Raw genomic sequence first — 26,216 nt, forward strand, 5'->3', positions numbered from 1 at the left:
CATGTTTCTTGAGCTTCGTTGTGCCTGAACATGTTCGCTGAGCTTGCATCTGATGCTTCTTTTGTTTTTTTTCTCAGTACGTTAGATGTTGCTGAAAACAAGGTCCTGGTTTTCTGGGAGTGACCCTGGACATCTAGGGACCATTAATGACCATTAATGAACCTCAAGAAGAACAATTAAAGAGGGATTCCTCTTCTAGAACGAATAGAAGTGCAATTTTATTAGCAACATTATTTGGAAAACAGGATAAATAAACACGGGTCACAGACAAATGGCATTATTAATGGTATGGGAGGTAGGACGTTTCCTCACTACAGACTATTAGACTTAGACACGGCTTACTGACCTCTGTATCCATCTGGTGTCATCATGAGGTGAAATTACATAATTTCTATTATCCATCATCTCACAAACGGGGTTAATGGAGCAGCAAAGGACCACGATGGAGGGTAACGTGCTGCTAAATGTCAATGAGGAACTAAACAATAGCAGAGAACTGCAGTCAGTGTGTTATTAGTGAGTGAAGCCAATGATCAACCTGCAATAATAATAAAGGCACTTCTCAAGAACAAACGTAAACATTTTATTTTAATTTACAGATTATCCAGTTGCATCAGATCTGGTCACACAGAACAAAATAAGGGGTAATTCTTCACTAAAAGCTTATTTAAACAACTTTAACTAAACTCCTTTCATACAACAGCTCCCCACTTTCTCTGTCCGCCTTCACAGTGGACTCAACCAGAGTTGAGGTCAATTCGCTTTTATAAAACCCAAACGTGACCAGTAAATGTTGGACATGTAACAGAAGGACAGCTGAATTTTGGATTGTTGAATATATAAAAATGACCTTAAATGTGTTGTTTGTTTGTTTTTACTTGGGAAAATGTAATCACACAAACAAATAAAAGTGAATCAACATCAAACTTGGTAATTACAAATTTCAGTGATGTGCAAAAACATGGGAAGAATTATGTTAAAGAAGGATTTTACAGACTTGGCACTTGGGTGCACTTGCTTTTAGTTTGCTTTACACAAGCTGGAAAATAAATTTAGCAAACTAATTAATTACTAACAAAAAAATCACCCTAGTGCTCTGGACAGGGTGCTTCAAAACCAAACTAGTGCAGCAGAACTGACATAAAGATGAGATGACTTAACAGAGAGAAATAGACATTTTTCAACGATCGCATTATGTACACACAGAGTACATAATGAACTGAACGACAACACACCCTTTAAACATTCAACAACAAAATGAAGCGATCACATGCTGAGATGCTACAAGGTTGAGTTCTGTGGTTAAAGTACAGCCAAACTCAGGAAGCTGAAACAGCAAATCCGGCTGTTTTGGTTCTCGTCTGAGTACTTGCAGCCATTTGTAGTAAAAAGTTGTGTTTCAGGATTTAGTGCAGTTTAATGTTGTTCTGAACACAACTTTATTTAGTAATTTGTTTAATGCAAATATTTAATCACCGACACAGATTTGAAAGAAATGAAAGAAATCATAAAGACAGATCATTGAAATGGCAGCAACCCATCCAAAGTCCTACTCTGCCATACCTTCCAGTCTGCAGATATGTAACAACTGAAGATGCTCCATTCAAAAAACACATCCTTCCTTTTGATCAATGACGTTAAGGAAAGTAAGAATGTGAACGGTTTGAAATTCAGCATGTTTCAGCTTTAACCATCACATATTAACCTCCCTGCTTACAATCAATAGAAGACAAAATTAATCTGAAGCTGACAGACATAAAATCAAAGTGCATCGACGTATAATCACAGCCTAAAGGTTGTTTGTAACAAACACAAACAAAACAAACAAAAGAAAAAAAGTGGTTAGTAGTCTGATGTACATTGTGATGAGTGTGTTCACCTCATCCATGTTCAATTTGTCACCTTTCTCCTCATAATCTTCCCCACGGAGACCAAACTCATTAATGCTGTGTACTCCAGTGTTTGTGTTGCCCAGTGAGTTAATCTACAGAGAAGCCTTAAAAAAAAAAAAAAACAGCATACTTTTATTTTGAAGTTCACCTGCCTCTCATGGTCATAACCAACCACACAGTGACTGTTCAGTGGGTTAATACCAGAGATAGAAACATACAAACTGCTCTGAACAAACATCTTTTGGCACAGAAAGCCAGAAAACTCAACACATACACCCAACATACAAACATGCAGGCGATCATTCCAACCAGAACTGCAAACTGTAGTCGCTCATCATGCACTTTTTTTTGATTTGGAGCAGGGTCAATTGTTGTTTTGGTTGTTTTTTTTTTTTTCTCATTCATACAAGTCACCAACAAAATCATTAGCGCAGAGTTGACCATTGGTTTTAACATGGCAGTGTTTGGTAGCATCACGTTGACCTGAAACAGTGAACTCGACGTGTTTGTGCGCGTACATGCATGTCTACGAGAGGCAAGGTGTGAGGATGTCAGGTGGCTGGTTTTCATGTCATTGCAGCAGAGTTTTTTGTTGTTGTTTTTTTATCCAGTCTTCTCTCCCACAGTCACTAACCAATGTGAGGGGTAAAGCACATTCTCTATGTCTCTCTGTTAAATAATTGGTGTCTAGACTTTCTTTTTATACCATTCAAAACATCGTTCACCACTAGTTCTCAGTGAAAGGGTAGTTTTCTTTCCTTCCACGTTGGCTCAGTGCGGGAGCAGGGAAATTCCAATAGAGTGGAGTTTTTCTGAGTCAGTGGGACGACATGTTTCCAGCCTGTTCCTCCTCTTTTGTTCTTCCTAAATCCAGGTATCATAGTCTGTCTTTGTGGATGAGAGGTGTGAGGTTTTTGTGTTGAAGAACAACAAAAGATTAAAAGGAAGAGTGAGGAACAGAGGAACAGAGAGGTGTGACAGCTGGAGGAGGTGCATGTGTTTGTGTGTGTGAGGGCAGCAGCGAGCTCCCTCCTCCTCTCTCGCTATAGCAGCTCTTCTCTTTGTTTCTTGCCTCTGGTCGGCCCTTGGCCGTTTCTCAAGGAGCCGTTCTGAGGGCGTAGGAGATGCCCACGTTCCTGCTCCGTCCACGGGACCCCGCCGTGCCCATCATCACTGTCCAGGTCAGAGTCCGAGTGCATGAGGGCAGAGGAGGTGGGAGCAGGGCCTGGCTTCACACGGGCTGGTGGGTGATTACAGGAAAGGATGAAGGAGAAGATAAAGGAGCACTATTATCAAGGTTCACAGTGGTTATACATGAAGAAAAACTATTATGAGTAACATTCAAAATGCTATTTACAGTAGATTTACAGTAAAATACACACTAGATTTCATCTTCATTTAAGACAGGAATCCTCTATTGGCTTAGTTGGTAGAAATGTGCACGGTGGCTAAAATGTGAGCACCTTGTTGTATGATTTCTGGTAGTCGTTTACATTTTCCTTCACACTGTATTTTCCAGCTGCTAATATGGAACAGAACCTTATAGCTGTGCAGATACAGTGAACTAAAACTGGGGGTTTGTGCTGTGTGCCAGTCAGTCTTACCAGCTCTAGGTGGCTGTAGCTCCAGACTGTCTTGCTCATCAGCTTCTAGTATTTTATATCTGCTTTTGCTTCTGCGCACTTTGCTCTTTCGTCTTCCAGAACACACACACACACACACACAGACAAAAAAAAAAAAAAACACACACCAAATATCATCATAGGTGTTGAGAATACAGTTAGTAAAGAAAGTGAAGAGAACACAATGAAAGGAAGGAAGCTATATGAGAATACTTGTACTATAGGTAATAATAATACCACAGTATTTAAAATTTTGAAGTTGACTTCTAACTCACCTTTTGCAGCAACACACTATTCCCCAGACAAGTGTTGCTATGGAAACCACAATCATGAAGGATGCAATAGTCACGTAGAGCACACTCCACTCTGAAAACAAAAGATTCGTTAGACACACGTATGTTATTACTATTTAAAGAAATAAATGTTACATATTTAAGCATGCTTGAGGTCTGAATATATGACATGATCTGAAACTCAGGTTGCAAATGAAACAGTTTTACCCCGTCACATCTGATTCACCATCAGACTCTTATTTCATTATTCATCTCAACTCACCACAGTTGCTTTCTGCATCCCCAAGCTGAGCCCTAATGAAGTTCTCCATCCAGAAAGGGTGACAGACGCATCGTCGTGTGAATGAGTCACATTCGCCATGACCAGAGCAGTTCAGCTGGCAGACTGAGAAATGAGGGAGATGGGTTATGAGACTTTTATAGAGTTTTAATATCCCTGAATGATAAATTATCCTGCAGAAAGCAGACTTGGCACGTCTTCTCACAGAGACGAGAGAAAATGTGCCAAGACGAAGATGGCACAAGATGTAGTGATTTGATCTTTGAGACCTGTAATTATTTCACTATAAACTATAAACGAGGTGAAAGCAGCTTGGTTTCTTTACACTGCCCTGTGGATCTATTTTGTCAGGTACTCACTGACTGTATCCACTCGCCGAGCCTTGTAAATGAGAAAGTCATTCTTCTGTTTTCGCAGTTTGTTGCGTAGACCAAGTGCAACACTGTGGCCAGACAGAGGGGGGCGTCCTGGACCACCTGACACCAGGAAGACCAAACGAGTGCTGAGTAGGGAGGAAAGAAGGATAAATTCCAGTGTAGAGTGATGTCCACCAATCAATCAAAAGTTGAGGTTTTCAAAAAAGCTGTAAACGTCAAGCTTACAATATATGTAGTATTACAATATTTAAAGACCAGGAACAAAGCTAAACACCAATAAATCAAAAAGCGGCATGGAAACACTCACCTGTGCTCATTAAATGCACTGATCTCTCGCACAATAATGTCACTGTCGAGCACGCCGAGTAAAACCCCAACCTGTCGCAGCAGCATGTCACGTTGCCGGTGGGAGACCTGGGATACAGAGACCTCCAACACCAGCTCCACCAGGTCACGTTCCCTTATGTCTGACAGAAGGAAAAAAGAGATTAAAACACTGAAGAGGCATGAACTAGAAGGAAGAGTATAGTGGGAAGGAGAAATAAGGAAAGAGAGATATTGGCATGGGAAAAACTGGCTGATTGCAGAATCCATCTGACACTGAAATCTGGGAAAGAGGCCAGGGCACCAAGTGATGGATTAGTTTCTGGCTGAGTGTGTGTCTGTGCACCGTATGTTGCACACCGACCTGCTCAACCTTCTGCTGTTGGTTGCAGAGTGTCTTGCTGTGTGGAAACCATTTGTATACACAGACATTTTGACTTTAAAAGGAAAAACAAACTCAGCAATGCTATTATATCACTAAAACCTGAGTTACACAACCAAACGATAACAAACAGACTAAAAAGTAAAGTGCGTCACCAAGAGTTATTTTTTAATCAGGGTTCACTTTACCTGGTTTGACCTCCACTGTGCCCCTGTCAGTGCTGGTCTGTCCTTTACTGTCAGTTACTGTCAAAGTGAAGCTGTATTTCCCCTCCACAAGGTTTCCCAGAAACAGCACTGCCTGGTGGTCAGTGTTGTTCAGTACATCCTGTTGGAGTGAAAAGCTGTTGTATAATTTGGGTTTCCTAAACACAGAATATCCAAAATTTACTTCCAAGCTACGTTATAAGTAGAGGAGTTTGGCTGTTTAAAGATTTATGTGATAGGTTTTATCTTTACTGTTACAACCTAGCTGCCATTAACTTTAATTAACAAGACCAGAGCAAACAAGTATTTCCAATCCAAAGTCATAAGCCTCATCACTGATTGGTGATACATAAAGATGTGAGGCTCACCCCAGCAGCCGGGCTGCTGTCGTCCCTGGTCCACAAGTAGCTGACTCCACCTTTGTCATCAGTTGAGTGAGATCCATCCAGAGTGGCGGTCCTGACAGGCAGAGAGATCGGTGGACTCGACACAACATGTGCCACTGGTGCCTGGTCCAGTTCTGGTGGAAAACATCACAGAAGACATGAAATACATAGAGATTCTTACAATATTGTTGATTCATGTTAAGATTGGATTATCCTGCCTGGTTGTGCTTATTATAATATATATATATATATATATATATATATATATATATATATATATATATATATATATATATATATATATATATATATATATATATATATATATATATATATATATATATATTATAAAGGTTAAAGATTAAAGACAATGTGTTATTTGTACATCGTTAACATTACTATCCATTATAGCCTTTAGATGTTAATATCTATGCAACTACAAATACCCATGCTTTAATTTTGAATGTAAGAAAATGAGGCATACTATCAAAACAGCTGATGTCTGTGCGGCTTCGTATTACTTTATAAGCCTGTAATGGCATGTTTACAGCCTACAACCATTTCCATGTGCAAATACTGTGATTGTTGTGTCTGTCAACACTGCCTCTGAGGTATAGCATATAATGGGATCCCACACACAGTAGAGGGATATGTGAGACAACACTGAATCTAATTATCTGCAAAATGTTAAAAATATAAAAGGTATAAAAAGTGTACATGAAAGAGAACAGACATTTGTTAGTGTGAGAGAAAACACGTCACACAGGTGATGATTATAATGTATGAAGAAAATTTACTTATTTAATTTATGGATGTTAATGTAATAATGTATATTTATAGCATGAATTATAACACTGATGGATTGTGGACTATGTTTTATTGCACTGAAAGAGTGCCAATGGATGTGTAAGTGTGTGTAATTGTATATCTTATCTTAAGCCAGCGCAAATTACATCTGCTTTTGTGCGTGTGTACTTAACATCATGTGCATTTAGGATGAGTATGCATAAGAAAGTGTGTCGTAAGGGAATGTTTTATTGTTATTTTACTATGGATTATGGATTAATTATGGATTTTATAATGGATGAAGCTAAAAGTGCCCAAATTAAAATTTCCACAAGGGTTTTACTTACACTGTTACAAAAACAAAGTCAATTTCAAAACATGCATACGTACAGCTTACTATTGTCTATTCTTAAACAGAAATACTGATGTAAAACAACTCTGCCCTAAAACACTCTTACCAGGGCTCCAAGCATGCAGCACCAACCCACATTTCACAACATCTATAATCCTCACCTGTCTGACTCCAAAGCCAGCCAGCCACTTTTCAAGAGGATTAGTTTACATACACACAGACACACACGTATCTCCTAACCTTCTCTGACGATGACGGTGACAGTGTCAGTACTCTGCAGCTTCCTCTCATCGGTTACTGTGAGGGTGAACTCATACTTGCCGACCTCGAGACCCGTCACAGTGGCAACAGCACTGTCTGCATTTTCAATCTTCACATCAGCAGGACCACTAGTGGAGTAACAGACAGACAGAAACAGAGAGAGGAAGTGTCAAAAATTATTTACTGCAGTATGACATATAAACCCTGATGACACTGAACAATATAGAAACAAATAAAATGTTTTTTGTTATCATTATTGTTTCTGTTTCTACAACATTATACTTCAACACAAAGTTTCTATCTGTATTATTCAGCCTGCAAATAGTGTTTTATTATGTTTATAAGAATAATTTAATGTCAACTCCCCTGGGACAACCTGGACATGGGGAATCTTTATAATGCATCTTGCATTACAGGAAATGTAGAATCGATTGCAGTGTGACATTACAAACCAAAAAGGCCTGTTCACTTGTTTCAGCTACATAAACAAGTAGTTTCTTTATTGCAAAGGTAAATTTGTCAAAACTTGTGCGTGACTGTGACTAACTGACCTGGTTTGTTTCCAGTGGTAAGTGGCGATCTTCTGGTCATCGCTGCTCTTGCTGCCATCGAGCGTGGTTCGGTCCACTGGCAACGTCAGCTCTTTCTCTGGTCCTGCATCTGCTACTGGTGGTTTATTGTTTTCTAGAGGATTAAAGAAGAATTAATTAAATTAGCTTAAATGAAAACTAAATAAATAATTTTATTTAGCCTTAAAGGTCTTTCAAACTGTGAAATTAAGCAAACAACTTTTGTTCCAAATCAGATCAGTGTCTGAGAAATCAGTATTAAAAATTTATAGTTAATAAAAAAACTACACTATGTTATAAGTAGGACATCTGCCTTCAAATCATAAGTGTGTTATCAAAGAACAGAAGTCCTGATCTCAAATATCTGGGGTTACAGAATGTGACTAGAAACACTGTCTTCTTGGTAGAAACGGTCTGACCTTGAAGATTGATGTCTGTTAATATCATAGGTCCTGTTCAAACACTGCAGGAACATCTTACCAGTGTGTGTTTGCACACTATTGCTACTGGGTGCTTATCAGGTAGAGACTACACATAGACCTCCCATTCACAGCAAAAACGTTCACACAGGTTTAGTAAATAGAAATTTTCAGCAGTTTAAGTACTGACATCAGCTGTACAAAGCACAGAGGGTGAAGAATAAACACAGCTACATTATATATATTTGTATAAGGCCTGTGGCAGACACAAAGCGCAAACAAGGTATAAAATAGGATTAAGAAAGGAGCAAGTGGACACAGAATTTGATTCAAGGCTCTCGTTAACCACAGGTACACAAGTGTACACAGCTGAATAAACAGAATTAAGACATGAGTTAATAAGTGACAGACGAAGAAGAAGCTGTCTGCAATTAAAGCACTCAGCAGCTGATTAACCAAAGATTCCTCCCAAATTTTCACTGAACACAATATTCAAAAGCCCTGAGACAGTATAAATACCAGGTGCTTTCTGGCTTGTCTAGCTGTTTACCTGGCTGCACAATGACAGTGACCTGGGCGGTGTCCTGCTGCCCAGCTGAATCGGTTACAGTCAGCTGGAAGGTGTAGTCTCCCTCCTGCATGGCTGACAACTGCAGAATTGGTGTCCGTACACCCTGCAAAGCACAATAAGGAAGAGGTCACACTGTCATTCATGCTGTTTTTATCTGGGGATAAATGAGCAGAAACATAAGATTTTGTGCATAATCTTCAGGTGTCTCACCTGCATCTCCACCACCTTGTCTTTGCTCTCTGGGCTGAGGGACCACTCGTAGGACAGGGAATCATGGTCGTCAGTGCTTTGGTTGCCATACAGAGTGATGGAGTTGCGCGGCAACTGTATGACCTTGATAAAGCAATGTCGGTTTGATAAATAAAACTGCATTCTATAATTTTTAATTTCCAAACCTACTATACATTCATGTGATTATTAAGTGGTTTGGTGCATTAAATAATGCAGAGCCATAAACATGGAAAACACTTCACACCTGGTTAGGGCCAGCATTGGCCCCAGGACGGTAGTCCTTGGCTTTGTTGACGGAGAGGGTGGCCTGTGTTGAGTTTGTGGCACCGTCTGAATCTATCACTGTCAAGCTGAGAAAGAACATTCAATGACTTCAGACAAAATATAAACATTGTCATCTGTGACTTATAATAAAGAGTGTATAACACTGTAATGACGATTTGTATTGTGCTTTATTTTTGCATTTTGTTTCTATGTGTTTGTCTTTGCACACCATAGAAAATTAGATGGTTCATATGTAGGGGGTTATCCTGACATACTACTTTTTTCCGACACCGACGGAAACCGACATACATTTTTCTAAAACTATAAAAATATATATTTAAAACCTTGGGACCTCTTGCATTTAAATCATTATTCATCTGTGTAAGTGAGGTCCACCTGTACCTGAACGTGTAGTTTCCAGGAACCAGGCTGGTGAGAGTGAGGACAGGGGTGTCGGCAGAGACCTTCTCCTCCCTAAGTGGACCTTTCACCTCCTCCCAGTGCCACGCCACCACCTTGTCATCATCTGTGCTCTCTGAAGAACACAGATAAGAGCGAGGACGTATTGGACCAGAGGCAAAACGATCAGTTACACACATTTACCAGAGGATCAGCATCAGAGGAAATCTCTCTTTATCTTTAGCTGGTGTGAAACACATTTGCGTATTTTTATCTGTGTGTCATGTAGCACACTCACGGCTGCCGTCTATCACCGTAGAGCTGGTTGGCAAGGAGATCTCCTGGAACTTTGGTGAAACTACAGCAACAGGAGGCTTGTTTACCCGCGGCTCTGTCACGTGGAAAACAAGAAATTAACTGGCTTACTGAGCTGCACATCAACTGAGGCAGTGTGAAGTCAGCAGCTGCCTTAGATAAAGTCATGGTTCCAACTGTGTGTGGGAGGAAAGCAGGCTCATCTTCCAACAATAAGATCTGAGGTTATTTAGTCAAAGTGAGGCATAAGGGTGGATTCATCCTATTAATTTCACACCATTCACACTGACAGGAAATGAAATGCAATTAAATATTAGTGTTAACGCGTGTTACATTATACAACTTGTGATTCAGTTATTCAGTCCTGTCAGTCTTGCAGGAAATCTAGATAACCAAGAGGAAAAGGAGAATTTCATGAATTTCATTTTATAAAGTGGAGTGTTAAGGCTCACCTGGTTTGACTGTGACATTGACAAAACCTTCTCCATGAGCCCCCTCCCCATCCACTGTCACCCCAAATTCATACAGGCCCACAGTCAGCTGGGGGAGAGAGAGGGACAGAGAAAGAGGAGAGAGAGAGAGAGAGAGAGAGAGAGAGAGAGAGGAGAGAGAGAGAAGGAGAGAGAACCAATCAAGCAAGCATGAAGAGGAAGTGACCTTCCTTTTTTAAGATGTACTGCGTTTTTATGCAGTAATGAAACCTTCTGTCTTAAGCTTACAGAGCTCCAGCTGAGTATTTTATTTTTAGCAGAACATGAAACTTAAACTTGTGACTTGTACCTTGCTGAGTTTAAGTGTCCTGCTGTGTTTTCCTTCCATCTCCCCACTGTAATCTTTAGGGTGAGTTATCAGACGCCAGTCAAATGCATAGTTTATCTCTGTAGACAGCAAGCAACATTTAACATATAAGCACATTATACAAAACTTGATCTTTGTAATGTGGGAGCACGTTGAGGAAAACAACTGATTAAGCTAAATTATGATGTGCTTTCCTCTTTTCAACTGTGTAATCTTTATCTATAAAAAAATAACAACGATAATCTACAGTTGATATGTTTGGAAATCCATGGTTTCACCTGGTGGGGGTGCTGGGACCACAAAGGCATTGAGTTCAACCTTGTTGCGTGGAAGGGTGACCACCACACTCTGTCCTGCTGACACCACCAGCTCCCGCACTGCAGTGAAAACAACACAGGATCAAAGATGATGCAAAATTTACAATATGGTACCCACGAGGTTGGTATGGCAGCAAAGTGTTATAACTTTATAACCATGGATGGATCTAATGGATCTATTACTATAAAAAATGTGTTAATCATTGTAGAAGTTCTGTGTTTTCATTTTGCTTTTGCTATTTTTAGCTATAAGACCTAAAAGCATTTTTCTGTAATGACATGTTTACAGAAGCCTTTGTTAAATTTGTTACCATTTTTTACTTAATGGTAGAAAGAAAGGTAATACTGTCCTTCCCGGAAGAGAAAGTTATAATTCAAGTTATTCCTGTTTGCAGAAGGTTTACATATCTCAGCACATTCCATCTGGCTTCTAATCCCACAGCACACACTGCTTTCACTCGGGTAAAATAACATTTGAGCAGTCTGCCATGAAATTTGTGGGCAAAGTACATCTTTGTCAAACATAAGCTGAAGCAAAAACAATGATGCAGTAGTTAGGGATCTTTAGCAAATTCAGAATGTGCAAACTCTGGTGAAGAAAGAGCCTGCAAACCATGTGACACCTTCCACCAAGGCTGCTAAATAATATATTAGTTCATAATTAATACATGAAGACTAGACATAATTCAGAATGAGCTGGAAATAGATGATTGCTGCCGGGGCATGAGACACTGTGACGTGTACTGCTGTAGATATCTGCTTCCTTACCAGCCTGTGTTGGTGTTGTGATGATAGAAACCGCAGTCACTGTGGGTGAGCTGACATCATCATCACTACTGGAAGACGCAGCAATATCAACAGAGTTGCCCACCGTTGAGTTCTGCTGTGAAGGAGCTGGAGCGATAACTGAAGTTCCACTGTTTGACTGGCTTAGGTTCTTTTGGGCAGTTTGAAGTGTGATGGTGACGGGTACTGTTGGAGCTTGATGAGCTGTTTCCAGTTTGGGACTCTCCTGAAGAAGTATAAAGTATAAAAACTGTAGCTGTGAACTCAGAATAAAAATAAGTACCTAAAGAAGAATTTTAGATACAAATTCATAGTGTATACAAGTTCAAATGTTTTATTAAAATAATATGAATTTTAATATTTGCCTAAAAGAATACAGGTTGATAAAGGTTGGTAAAATACCGTGCCGGTAAGGTATCTTCTGTGTGGTCTGTAGATTCCTGTATGCTCTACATGGCGAGGTTTTCTAGCTCTTTTTGTGAAGGGAACCTTAAAATAAAGATATTTTGAAAAAACTTCTTTTAACGTTAAAGTTTTTCATTTTTGTACAGCATATAGTCAATCTGCTAGCTGCAATTGGGCTCAGGGTATGGGCCCAATATTTCTTTTAAAGAAAAACAAAAGGAATGAATCAATTATAAAAGTCAATTTAATAAGTCTGAATGCATTCCTTAACATAATATTTCCTAAACAGGATTGAACACCATACCTTGGAGAGTATCTGGAAGAGGCCCAGAGACTCCCGGTGTGGCTGGGGTAGCGAGGAGATGTGGCAGCCACTCTTAAGGGAACAGCTGAGAAGCACACAGCGACCACCAAGGCTCCACACAGCGTTGCAGCTTGGCTTTAAACAGCAGGACTCCCAGCATGTTGCCCCACCTCTCCCATCCGCAAGAGGATGCCATCCTAGGCTGATGATGCTGCTCCAGTGGATCCCCAGGACCCCGCCAGTCACGCGACAGACATCTGCTGACACACCTGAAAAGGGTCAGAAAGAAGGGGAAAATGATTAAGTGCCATACTGATGGTCACACTTACCCTTACTTTGAGACTTAAGAAGCAAATCTATCAATCAAAAGATAAGGTGGGAAATTGTACATGAAATAGGAGTTGACAGTTGAATACAAAAAACAGATAAGTTGAAGGTTATGAACTGGTTCCCATACTGAAAAATTCTAGATAGAGTTTACCATCTGTCACTGGACAGTGTTTCCTAGGAAACACTTGGTTTGTTTATACAGTGGTAATAGCAAGAAAAAGTATGTGAACCCCCAAGAGCTCAACAAAACACTCATCAATGAGGTAAAGAAACAACTATGAGTGACAGCAAAAGATTTGAAGGCATCATTAGAACTGTAGTACGTAAAGCATTGGACAAGCAGGGTGTCTATGGCAGGACACCACGAAGGAAACCGCTGCTTACTAAGAACAATGCTGATTGCCTGAAGCTTGCCAAAGAGTTCATTGACATTCCACAGCAGTATTGGCAAAATGTTTTATGGACTGATGAAACTATATTGAACTATTTGGAAAGATACCACAGAACTACATCATGAAAACATTATCCCAATTTTAAAGTATGGTGGAGGAAACACCGTGAATTGGGCCTAGCCAGCTTGCAGTGATTGGGCGGAAGATGAATTCCTAAGTGTATTAAAAATTCTTCAGTATAATGTGAGACTGTCTGTACGTCAGCTGAAACTCTGTAGAAGTTGGGTGATGCTACAGGACAATGGTCTCCACACCAGAGCAAGTCCACAACAGAATGGCTTCAGAAAAACTAAATCCACTGTTTGGAGTGGCCAAGACAGAGCTCAGACCTCAACCCAATAAGAATGCTATGGAACGACTTGAAGAGAGCCACACACACGTGACGTCCAAAGAATATGACAGAGTTAAAGCAGTTCTGCAGGAAGAATGGGCTAAAATTCCTTCTTCTCAATAAAGACATGAAAGATCAGTGTTCTTCTGTGTTATTACTTTAAGTACAGTATATTTGTTAATACTCTTGACTAGATGAAGATCACATCATGTTTTGTGACAAATCCATAAAGAAAACCACAAAATTCCACACACATACATATTGCTGGTGTCACAGACAGGGAGGTTAAGAAAACACCCACTGAATTTCAGTCCCAACTAGTGAGACTTTTCATCAATTAGGATTTGACTGAACATTTCTCAGAAAAGCCGACATGGAGCCGCAGTGTAAGCAGTCAGCCAAGTCAACAACAGAGAGAGGAAGTGAGGCTTTTCTCTGACAAAACAAGACACTGATTAAAACCCAAAGCACAGAATGCCGTTCACACAGAACTCCACCCTCTGAGCCAAACCATATCAGACTAATATCAGCATTGCAGTGAGCTGGTACAGTTATCTGTTCTATGTGAGTGTTACTCTTGAACAGCATTGCTCTAGGTGATGACACTATTATTATTTTAACTTTTCATAGTGTACTGAGTTCTATTCAATCTATCCACAGTCCCAGATAAGAAATATGAGGCCAGATATAATAAAACAGCAATACCATAAAGTGTCAGATAATGTAAAAGCAATGGGAGTTATATTTACCAGTACTTAAATGTCCACACAAAAACAGATGCTCAACTACAGACAGCTCTAAATAAGACAAGAACAGCTGAGTCACTCTGTAAATTAAAAAAACTACAACTACAATGAAAAAATAACTGAAGGTGCAGTGAGCTGGAGCAGCTTTCTTTCTTTTATCCCACAGACGCTGAGAATGTTCTATAAAGTTACACACCTTTATAAATCAGGTTGATCTGGAGTGTCATCATGATCACTTACTATTATCTGATTTCCAAAAGGGAACAGTTGTTTACTTGTCAAGTAGAAGAGTAAAACTCTAGATCAGTTCACTGTGGCTATTTCTCATTGTTCTTTGTTGGGCTCTGCTATATTTAAAACTGACCCGCTGTCAGAAAAATGCCATTCTTTGAAAAAAGTAGTACAGTTTTCATTAATGATTGCTGTCTGCACTAAACCACAGGGAAAATAATACTTACTGCTTTACAATAAAAGTTATCTTATGTTCCACCAGATGAATGTCCTTAATGTGAACTCACAGCAAAGGGGAAAGATTTGAATTGTATTAGGAGTAACTTAATAAAACTCTGAGCACTCTGAAGCTAATCCCGGACTGGAACTAATGTCAGTGTTTAATAAAATTACACTAATGCTGCATTACATGTGTGCATTATTTTCCTGTGAATCATGTGTAAAGAAGACAATTTGAATTCAGTGTGTGAATGGTGGATTAAGTCACTTCAAAACTACTGAATCACATCACATCAAATCACATTTGATACTACTACAGTACTTTTGAGCCATTTGTTCTGGACACAAGTAAAAATTACACTTACAGTTGCAAGAATAATAATGTCACTGTTGACTGTAAAGCAACATCAAGCCATTATCCCTTCAGTGTTTGGTGGGAGGAGCATCATGATTTAGGTATCTTAAGGTAGGATGTATAGGTATATAATTGTCAAGGTGGGTGTCTGCACGCTGAAGATCAGAAGAAGCTGGGGGGTGCAGCAGGGAAATTACCCTAAACATCGAAATAAATCTATTACAAAATGGCTTTTGAAGTGTCCTAATCAGAGCCCAGACCTCAACCCAATAGCAGTGGAATGGCCTCCAGAGAACCGTTCACACCAGACAAGAATATAGCTGAACTGAAGCAGTTCTATGAGGAAGAATGAGTTACTCCTGTGTGTTGTGCAAGTCTAATTCGTAGCTACAGGAAGCGCTTGTTTGAGGTTATTGCTGCTAAAGGTGGTTAACCATCACTCTGTGTTTAATGGGCGTGTTCAATAAAGATATGAAAGATCGAGACTGCTTGTTGTCTGTCATCTTGAAATGTTCCATTTGTTGATATTTATGACTTTGGTGAAGATCAAATCAAACTGATGACCTTGTGCCTGTATTTGAAACAGTTTGAGATATTTTCAAGCGTGTGTGGCTGATGGTGAGGCTCTGAGACCTCAAAACAATTAAACTGAGAGTTGAAGATACAAAATAGAGTTTATTAGACCAACTCAGGTAGTGCTACACAGGTAACTGTTGTAATAATGGCAATGCCAGAGCCAAGACTGGCTGAGATCGTGGGACATCAGTGTAACTCAAGTCTGGAAAAATACAGGTCTTGCCACACACAAAAGAACTCTAGTTTGTTTGATAAAGGACCCTTTGGCCTGGTTAGTCATTCCAGCCCTTGTTCAGTCTTTGCATTCCCCACCCCTCTACACATACACAATGTCTACTCACAGAGCCCTTATTGTCCCATTTTACTTTGTAACCCACTGAGCAGAGTGGCATCAGAGAGAAGGCGCACTCACACACGCGCGCACACACAGCAGGGGTGCTAACAGTCCTCAATCTGCCTGCCTCATATTAGGCGAACAGTAAACATCCTAATATCATTTAAGTTAAGATTCTGACAAGGATGAAGGTCCTCCTTGAGTAAGCAAAGGCGTGTGAATCTATCTGTGGCAAGCACAGATGTGACTCTCCTTATCACCTCTCTGTCAACAAATGTGTTTTTGCTGGTTCATTGCAGTTTGTCAATTGGTTTATTTTACCTGTGGGAGGAGCCAGGAGACAGATGAAGGTCAGTGGTAGGAGGTGAGGTAATCTCCAGGTGAGCAGCTGGTGGTATGCATAGGACATTTTCCACAAAGACAAGGACTTGGGGGAGAGAAAACAAAGACATTTTAAAATCTAAGTGCAAACTCATGTGAACAACACAAAGGACTTGATTTTATGCAACATTTCTGGTGCTTCATAAAGCTTACCAATATTTTAATAATTAAATAACCAAATACACTTCAGTGTAAAACAACCAGTGTTAAGAAGCCCAAATAATCACCACTATGTTTCCTTTTCAGCACCAGGAATACAGTAATACTAATGTACTCACAGAAATACTAAAAGGTTTTAGTTAAGTGAGAAACTATCAATCCAACTAATGACTTAAATTTACAGTTGGTTTACTTAATACCTGATAGAAGTAACCAACCACACCCACTAAACAAAACCTGTAACCTGTAAAACATAGCTTGATTACCTTACTCCCAGCCAGGCAGTGGAAGAAAAAGATGCAGGAAGAGAGAGGGAGTGTCGAGTTAAGTTGGCAGCAATGTGCTGTGACGTGACAGGTGAAGACGGGTCAACACCAGCACTCTGAGGAGGAGATCCAACATGGCCGCCTGCGGGGCCTTCACAAGCTCAGACGATCAAACACTTCACTAGAGAGGGGAGGATAGAGAGAGGAATACTTTTAAACGTTGATCAACTAATATTAACATCAGATTTAGAGTAATGTGTCGACACAGAAACACTGGTGTTTATTGACTTTCAGCAGAGTTGGATTATGATATAATTATTTATAGGAACTGTCTCAAATTTAACACAACTAAAGTGCACATTTAATAGAAAATGTGTTTTTAGATTATTAAGGTAAGAGAAGGCTCTCCTTCTCTACAGTCAATAGTGCTTCAGCTCCATAATGAAGCACACTAAAGTTGCACTAATTAAAGTTCAATAACCTATAACACATCAGCTTGATGACACATGCTTATGCAAATTAAAGTTAAGTCAAGTTTCTGGCCATTTGAAAATAAATAAGGCACAACTTCTCCCCATTTAGGAATTAACTCTAGTCCTGCTTTTGAAAGAAGGACAGAGAAATGTTCCTTGTTTATAACATTTGGAAACACATCTGTTTCCTTATGCAACAATTCCTGTTGACAATAACTGCTGAGGAGCTATAATATGACTCATAGTCCTGCAAGTTCCTTCCTCTGAACCAACACAAAAATGAAAGAGAAAATGAAAAGACAAGAATAGGTACACACTCCCAGCTGGCTAGTTACTCTCTCTTAGCCAAAGGCACAGTTAACAACGTAACGCCATTCTCAAAATCTTAACTATGCAATCACTCCTTTGTTGTCTTACATGTGTTAGAGAATCACAACCTCTTACCCAGTCAATTTGTTCATAATAAAAACAAAATTGAGAAGTGGTTAATTCTTGGGATTAATAAACCTTGATGTAGCTGCAATATGCAAAAAATATATTTAAATATTACTCTTTCCTAATTTCTTATCATTCTCCTGAGCAATCCTCACAGTAATAACAAAACTATCTGCAGTTCTGCCACATGACTGCAACTTTAACAGCTCCTCCATAGTGCTGATTTAGTTTTTTTGCCATTGGTAAATCATCTTTGGTAACAAAGGGCCAGCATGCGGCTACACAGACTGAACAGGAATCATTGACTTGAAAGGAACATCACAATTATTTCAAGTATGTTCAAGACACAGTTACAAGCCATCCAGACCGGTTCCTGTAGGAAATGTGATTAGGAAGTTTCTCATTTCAAAGTAATGCAGCAAAGATAATTAATCATACTAGACAGTAATTAACTCTCCGAATGAGTCTTAAAGAAGGAGTAAGATGCAGAGTGTTGTATTATTACAGGGTAACATGGTTTGTCTTAGATACAAAAGGTAAAGTTTGTTACTTTTCAGTGAGGCCAATTTATGATTTGATGAAAACAGCGCATTTTTCCTTTCTCATAATTTCCTTCAAATTCTCACAGCAGGAGACGATTTAAAACACATGATCGGCAGGTTTCAGCATTAATAATATGTTATTAATGCTTCTGTAGCTAGATATATGTTGTATATCTTTTATCACCGGAAATGTATGTGTGTATTTAAGTCAGTCAAGTATAAAATACACGCTTGACACTTCTGTGGTTTCACAAAAAAAAATATTTGTTTAAAATGGAAATAAACTGAATTAAAACATAAGACTTGATACACATGTACCTGGTAATATACAAATACTGTACTAACAGAAACAAGTCTTTCAGATGATGACCTGCTCTGACCTTGGTACTCACCTGCTTTGCCAGCTTCCATATCTGAATTTGCATCCTCACACACACACACAGATGCAGGGTTCCAGCAGCCTCCTTCGCTTTAATCAACAGCTCATTTGTGCTCTTATGCTTGTTCTTTCTTCCCCAGTAAGCCACCGAAATACTAAATAAAATAAAAAAGTTCCTGGTAAAAATAATCCAGTCAAAGAAATGTGAGAGGTTCAGCAACGTTATTTCCTCCTCTCTTAAGTCACAGCAATCTGCTTTTCCTTATTTCACTGCGAAGTAAATGCCCAGAGGCTAGTGGTGATTTTGAGTTTGTGCAGCAGCAATAACCCTCAGGTGCACTCGGTCACCTGGGCTGATGACAGCTCAGCCATTACAGACTTTTCAATGGCTACTTTTCCCGTGGGGATATTCAACAGAACAATGGTCTCTGTGACCAAAAACCCTCTTAAATCTTGGGAGGACAAGTTCTCTCCTCTCTCTCCCTCTTTGTCCATCTGTCTCTCTCAGTTACTTGTTCTTCTCGTTCTCTTTTAGTTGCAGCAGTCAACAGCAAACTTGCCAGAGCTGTACTGGCTTCTGGGCAGACAGGTTGGTGGGGCTTTTCTCTGTTAAGTCCCCAACACAGTTTTGTCCGGCTGTATTTCTCTCCCAGACAGAGACCTTGAAAACAACAAAAAATAATAATAAACCTCACAGCAACACACAACTATTCAAGTAGTTGTAATAATGTAATATTTCAGTTTGGAATAGGAGATGAATGGATAAATAAAGAGTATAACTTCTGACTACATGAGAAATATGTTATTACTTTCTAATACATGCAGCAGTCATTGACTAATACAGATTGCTTTTGCTTAATAATCTTATTCATCAGTTGTTTTTTTCTAAATCATCCTGTCTTGCATGAACAGCATAAATAATAAACACTGTTGGCAATAGACACAAACATGTTTATGTACACACTGATAGTATGTGTAACACTAAACTGCTTTTAAACAGCGTTAGCTGTCACCTGTTGTTTTTATTGCTTCTGAATATCACTTTTTCTATCAGATGGACAAGCCTGTTTTAATGTCTTTGTTTTGCTGCAGGTCAATAAAGATTTAACTGCGCTGTCAACAAATTGAATAGCGGATCAATAGTATATAGCGTAAAGGTTATTCATTAGGACACTTGCCCACAAAGACCAGACCTGACTGTTTACCATTTTCATATTAAAGATGGAAAGGTCTTCTAAGCTTTTGTTTTTACTAAATAAATATTATAATTTGGCTCTGATGGCCTGTGATGGGACACATTTGGGATACATCAATACTTTCTTAAATAAATCCTCAGCTAAGAAAACTAATTAAGGAACAGAAAATGCAATAATTTAGTTGAGTATGTAACTAGTAAAACTTCATTCTGATTCTTATACATTAAACATTCATTAGTTTACTCAACATGCAAATAAGAGGATGACTGACCTAGTGAATAAAATGTATGAAAAGGAAAACCACTTCAGATTCTGGTGACATTTTATGGTGTATATTATGTCCCTAACTAATAAAACAAAATAAGAAAAAAAAGAGTCAGTGTGTAAGGATGATTGAATCCTACAGAATAGGGATTAACTGATTAGAAGTGAAGTAAGTGCATGATTGACTGCATGAATACAATGCATGAGGAGAAGCACTAGGATAAACTCTCTCAGCCAAAATGGTGGGTTCGTGCATTATGCATTTGCCAGCTTGAAAAGACACAGCCAAACTGACTCAAAACAGCATGTCTGTAGCTGTCAGATCATTTAATAAAGGCCGATAGCGACAGGCTGCGAGCTCCACTGCGTTATCACAAATGTACAAATGACTGACGTCTAATCAATAGCATGACTGTATCTAGAAGACTGCTTTTAACAAAGCATCCCGAGGTCACAGCACTAATATAAGAAGGTCGAGGTAGAACACCGTCACATAATTCACCTGTATAATCCCGGATCACCCCCGTTTAAGGCAACTTGAGGCTAACAGCTGCTGGCATCTCTCCTTCATTACACACCGTGCAGGATTCATCCAGTGCGTTTTAATGGCAACTGTCACGACACCATTAAAAACACAGAAGTGCACAGGGACTTACGCGGACAGGAATAACTCGGTCTTTCACCTCGGTAGACCACCGTGAAGCGTTGTGTGTCGTCGTCGCTGATGTTGTTGTCCCCTGCACTGTAAATTGGGTCAGTATTCCCGTCGCTTGTGCGGCTGAGGAGCCTCAGTGACCAGAGTCAAGTCAGGCACAGTGATTAATAACGACACCGGCGGCTGGATTTTCAAAATAAGATACTTACTGGAGAACCGTTGGCACGTTTGGTGGCCTATAATAGCACAGTTGTTTAAATTGACAACACGTGTGTGAATAACTATGTAATATGTATACTATGTAATAATCTGAAAGTTTATATTACATAGACAGGTACTCTAATTCTAATTTTAGATGTGCTGCATCGGAAGTTAACCGGAAGACGGTTGGCTAGCTAATCCGACTTCTTCCGCAATGCGCCACCTACCGACCAACTATCAATGGCGAACAGGTCCAGCTCAACAGAAATCACTCGCCAAACTGAACTTGTAATCTTCGTGGCACACCTTTGTGCTATAATTTTAACAAAAATGTATATGAATATATTCTTTGACCCCTAAAGGACATCGCTTCACTTGTTCGACGTTGCTACACGGGCCAAAATGGCGTCTTCACCTTCCAACTATCTCTCTCCTGATTGGTTCTCTGACATTGTTCGCCCGCTTTCATTGGTTTATTGTGGCTTTATTTTCATAGTTTACTTCCGGAGAGTGTTCGTGGGCTGCGGAACGTGAGAGCGCTGTTACTGAAGTAAGTTATTTTATAAACGTCAATAAACTAAAATAAAAAGTTTGCTTAAAATTCTTATCAGCTGTTATGTCTCAGCAAACCAACTCATAATCACTAGCGTCAAGATAGACGTGACGTTACATTGATGTCCTTCAGGTTGTGGAACCAGCTAATACCATGCTTTTCTGTTAGATTTTCACTTAATTTTTTTTTTTTAAAGTTTGTTTACTTGTTATTTCTCGCTCGATTAGAGATTTAGGTCACAATGGCTGACAGTTCCGACGTTACACCTGTCGTGAGCGGCCACACACCTGGAAAAGAGGAGCATGGAGGAGGAGAAGGTGGAGGAGACTCGGAGAGGGATGCTGGAGGTGGAGGTGGTTTGACTGAAGCCCAGAGGGAGGTGTTGGAGAGATGTCTCCATGCACTCAGACATGCTAAAAATGACAGTCACACACTGGCCGCTCTTCTGTTGGTAAGTGTTGGTGCCTTTTTTATTGGTTCTACCTACATGAACATTGAATCTGGACTAGACTTACAGGCTCTGCTGTTAAAATCCAATAACACACTGATGCTCTGTATTAATATGGATATGGATTTATATGTTTGTACTTTGTTTCATCTGGTTTAGATTCTTTTATGTTCTTCTCAATATCTTAGATTACCCGTTTGTGTCCAGCAAGCCAGCTAGACAAACCCACATTGAGATGCGTCTTCGAGGCTGTGGGACTGAACCTTCCTGCTCGACTTTTGGTGACAGCTGTAAGAGGGGGTGAGAGTTCTGGCTTACCCCCTCATGAACTCCTTTCACTGGGGACAGCTCTGTTGGCTGCTCTGAGCACAGACCCAGACATGGCCTCACATCCTCACCTCCTCAGCACCATCCCACTCCTGCTGGGCATCTTAGCTAATGGTCCTGTGTCAAACCAGCAGAAACAGCCCCAGGATCAAGCCGAAGAGATTCCAGATTGTAAAGTCCAATCAGCAGATAGTTCAAACCTAGAAAGTAATTCGGCAGAAGAAAGCAAGACCGGAAAGCAAAAGAGCGACGACAGCAGTGCATCAAATGGAGTGTCAGCATCTAAAGAGACATCAGCATCCTCCAAGCTTGATGAGGCCATGGCTGCTGACTGCTACCAGGTTCTGACTGCTGTGTGTGCCTTACCCAGGGGTCCTGACCAGCTGCTGAGCAGGGGGGCTGTTCCTGCTCTGTGCCAAGCAGTAGAACAAAACCAGACTTTCAGTTGTGAGAAGGGGCTTGCCTTGCTTGGTTGCCTTCTCACAGGCAAAACAAAAGACAAAGCTTGGAGTAAACATCCTGTAGAACTCCTCACTCTACTAGTCAGGCTCTCGAAAGACTTCTGCCAGTCCAAAGACCAGACCAGGTTGGATATGTGTTCCCAGTTGGTACAGTTTCTCCCCCCAGTAGGGGTTGCATTAGAGGGTGAGCAGTTGAAGGACGTTGTGAGCCGTGTATGGGGAGTTTTGAGACCCATGGTGCAGGCCAAGTTGACAGCGAAACAGATCGGGCCAATCCTGGTCCTCAGTGCGTGTCTGCTGGATTTGTATGGGTGGGAGCTGGTGGGACCGCCAAAGGTCTGCTGCTTACTGGTGAATCGAGCCTGTGTGGAGGTTAGACTGGGTTTGGAGGAGCCACCTGGTGATGAGATGAGCCCAGAGCTGCAGCACACCCTCACAGGTAGTTCATCATTTGATTATTTTGGGGTTGACTATAGCATCTCATTTTTTTTATCTACTGTGGGCACGCAGCATACATGTGATGTATACTATCTGTTGAAAAGCCAGCCATATGAGATTCAGACCACCATAGAAATCTAAACAAATTAATACTTGGATGCAGAAACTATTAGTAACTATTCAAATTTCTTTTGTCCTTTATTTTAAACAGAATCTTCTCATTCTCAGGTTGTTACCGAATCATGGAGGCTGCCATAGAGCAGGCCTGCAGTGTGGGCTTGTCAACGACTGCTGCATCTCCTCAGAGCTCAATTTCGTCACTCAGTCTGCAGCAAAGCAGGCAGGTCCTCGGGGTGCTGGAGGAGGCCTTCTCTGCTGTAATGTACTACCTGCAACAGGTGAGAGGATGACAGAGTTTCTGTTAGTGGTGCTCTGTTGTAGATTAGTTCTATATAACAGTGCTATCTATACTGTAAAAACACAGAGCTCCGTCTAGGCCCATTCCTGAAAATACATCCTCATCTCTGCCTGTTTTCCAAGGTCAATCCCAGCCGTTATGAGGATCCTTTTGTCTTTGCCACATTCCGATCTCTGTGCTCATGGCTGGCTGAGGAGACTTCCTGTTTGAAGGAGGAAGTGACTAGACTGCTGCCATTTCTGATTGGCTACTCCCGGAGGCACCTACAGGATGAGAGCCCAGAGCGGCGCCTCTCTGACTGGATGACAGAGATGTCTGTCAGCGTGGAGAGAGAGTCCTGGACGGGCACAGAACCTTTGAGGTAAAAAGGGACTAAACATATCAAAGGGAATTAGTCGGTCAAATATGAAAACAGATCATTTATTCCATGTATTCTGCGCCTCTTTTCTTTCTCCTCCTCCCTCACGTCCTCTTTCCACTCTCTAGGTATCTCCTCCCAGCTTTGTGCCACCTGTCAGCTGAGGAAGGTCCCAGGAAGGTGCTGCTCACCCTCGACACTCCGGCCCTGCTGGTGGACTTTCTGTCGCAGACCTGGACTTCCCTCAAGGGGAAAAGCGGCGTGGTGTCAGCTAGGGATCCAAGCATGGAAACGGCCTGCTCGGCCCTGCTCAACTTCACTGTTACAGAACCAGAAAGAGTCAGGTAGTGGTTTACTCAACTGAAATCTAAAGATAAACGGTTTGTTGTTTTTAAGTTAACATCAAATGCATCTTATTTCTATCCATCAATACTAACTGACTAAATTTGTACTTTTTCCTCTTGTTATGTAGAAAGGACCCATGTTTCAGAACCCTGGAGGCACTTCTGAGTGAGACACTTCCTGTTTTGGTGCATAAATCCCACCTGCTGGTCCTGGCAGCCAATTACTGCACACTGGGTCTAATGATGGGCCGACTCAAATCATCTGAGTCAGGTGAAATGGATTTAGCTTATTCCCAAACTTAGTATCATTTCATTTATTGTGACATTAACCACCATTAATGTGTTAATAACATATAAACAGTGTGTGCTATTCTTAGCATAGTCGTCTGCAGTGTAATACAGCAAAACTACTATTTAATTTTAGTGCTTTAGGGTTTTTAATTCTCTGAAATGATGCATATATCAGGACTGTGAATCTGCTAAAATCTACATAAATAATAATTTGATCAATTACTCTTGTGTGTTTCTTTCTGTAACTGTTTTTGGAAAAAGGCCTGCGGGAATGTGGATCATGTGGACTGTGAACAAGCAGCAGATTTGTAAACACTGCTGTTACTGACTAAATCGTAATCAGTGTTGACTAGTGTTGGTCTTTTTCACATAATTCTGTAACACAACTCCACATAATCTGTAATGTTTGTGTGTAGACGGTGTTAAAGTAGACAGTGGTTTGCTAATCTGTTATTGATTACCCTTCATTTTTTATCAGTTTGTATATGATAAATGTCTTTTGAAAGTTCTTTGTTAGTAGTTTTGTTAAAAAAATGATAGACTCCACCATTAACCTATACTATTTTATTTTTCAGGATCAGTTGAAGCTGGCCAAAGACGATTCTTCTCCGCAGCTCTCCGCTTCCTCCGAAGCGCCCTGGACTCTGGCTCCAGCTACGCTCCAGTGAAGGTGAGCCACAGCTGGGAGGAGAGCTGGGATGAGGCTGCAGAGCTCTGGAGGTTGGGTCTGCAGGCTCTGGGAGGCTGTGTCCGCAGTCAGCCCTGGGTCACCACACTGGTCAGAGAGGAAGGTTGGCTCAAGCACATACTCACCATGCTGGGTCAGTGTAGCGCACTTCCTGACAAGCACACACAAGAGGCGCTAGAGGAAGCGCTGTGTGCCATGGCAGAGCAGTGTCCACTCTGTAAACAGGAGATTGGAGACATGATGGTGAGAAATGATAAAGGAGCATTGAACGGCATGAGGAACCTTAAGAAGTCAGTTGGAGTGAAGTAAGAAAAACCTGCTCCTAACAGACATTGTGCACTAAATGAGACCATTTCCTACCCAGATGTGAAGCGGCTCAGCTGGTCAAACTGTTACTCTTTTTTGTAATGAGGTAAAAAAAAAAAAAAGCCCAAGATGAATAAATGCACATAGAAAAGAGGGAATTAAGTGTTTCTGTGTATCATGATTTTCAGTGGAATCAGTCTAACTTAACTCTGATGATCAGACTGAAAAAGGTGTAAAAATCAAGTGGACAGCAGATCATCTGCTGCAAAACGCACAAGCTCACCTGTGAATGCTGAAATGTAAATTCATTTAATAAAGAACTATTTTGCTAGAGAACAGTAAAGACTGTTGCCATTATTAGTTTCCCTTTCTTGCCTGAACATTTGAGTGTTTCAGCGTGTGAAGTATGTGCACTCACTAATCACTGAACTGTTTTGGCCATCCGGTTTACATAAGTGAGAGGGACAAAACAGAAACATGTCTTATTATGATGAGCTCCACTACGACTCCACCATCTGCT

At 40.4% G+C, this 26,216-nt stretch overlaps 2 protein-coding genes across 4 annotated transcripts; one reads left to right on the forward strand and one right to left on the reverse strand.

Moving 5' to 3' along the window:
- Window positions 1-562: 562 nt before the first annotated feature.
- kiaa0319l (KIAA0319 like) lies at window positions 563-21,360 on the reverse strand. 2 transcript variants are annotated; one of them, XM_026347843.1, is made up of 25 exons: window positions 20,865-21,360; window positions 18,762-19,409; window positions 16,920-17,100; window positions 16,435-16,540; window positions 12,540-12,808; window positions 12,233-12,319; window positions 11,813-12,056; window positions 11,006-11,104; window positions 10,710-10,807; window positions 10,382-10,469; window positions 9,913-10,005; window positions 9,618-9,750; window positions 9,196-9,301; window positions 8,931-9,053; window positions 8,700-8,823; window positions 7,713-7,845; window positions 7,141-7,289; window positions 5,745-5,896; window positions 5,359-5,497; window positions 4,772-4,931; window positions 4,447-4,589; window positions 4,070-4,192; window positions 3,790-3,880; window positions 3,497-3,588; window positions 563-3,132 (listed from the first exon to the last, which is right to left on the reverse strand). In XM_026347843.1, the coding sequence occupies exons 4-25, from the start codon at window positions 16,520-16,522 to the stop codon at window positions 2,936-2,938; spliced, it is 2,931 nt and encodes a 976-aa protein (XP_026203628.1). In that variant the 5' UTR covers window positions 16,523-16,540; window positions 16,920-17,100; window positions 18,762-19,409; window positions 20,865-21,360; the 3' UTR covers window positions 563-2,935. The 2 variants fall into 2 exon arrangements, with proteins under 2 accessions (XP_026203628.1, XP_026203627.1); XM_026347842.1 differs by having other exon boundaries at window positions 20,711-21,360.
- Window positions 21,361-21,565: 205 nt separating this feature from the next.
- ncdn (neurochondrin) lies at window positions 21,566-25,838 on the forward strand. 2 transcript variants are annotated; one of them, XM_026349946.1, is made up of 8 exons: window positions 21,566-21,614; window positions 21,845-22,068; window positions 22,254-23,292; window positions 23,520-23,689; window positions 23,832-24,070; window positions 24,196-24,411; window positions 24,540-24,682; window positions 25,278-25,838. In XM_026349946.1, the coding sequence occupies exons 2-8, from the start codon at window positions 21,859-21,861 to the stop codon at window positions 25,697-25,699; spliced, it is 2,439 nt and encodes an 812-aa protein (XP_026205731.1). In that variant the 5' UTR covers window positions 21,566-21,614; window positions 21,845-21,858; the 3' UTR covers window positions 25,700-25,838. The 2 variants fall into 2 exon arrangements, with proteins under 2 accessions (XP_026205731.1, XP_026205732.1); XM_026349947.1 differs by lacking the exon at window positions 21,566-21,614 and adding an exon at window positions 21,635-21,749.
- Window positions 25,839-26,216: the final 378 nt, after the last annotated feature.

The sequence above is a fragment of the Anabas testudineus genome, chromosome 11, assembly GCF_900324465.2.
Source record: "Anabas testudineus chromosome 11, fAnaTes1.2, whole genome shotgun sequence".
Taxonomy (NCBI): Eukaryota; Metazoa; Chordata; class Actinopteri; order Anabantiformes; family Anabantidae; genus Anabas; species Anabas testudineus.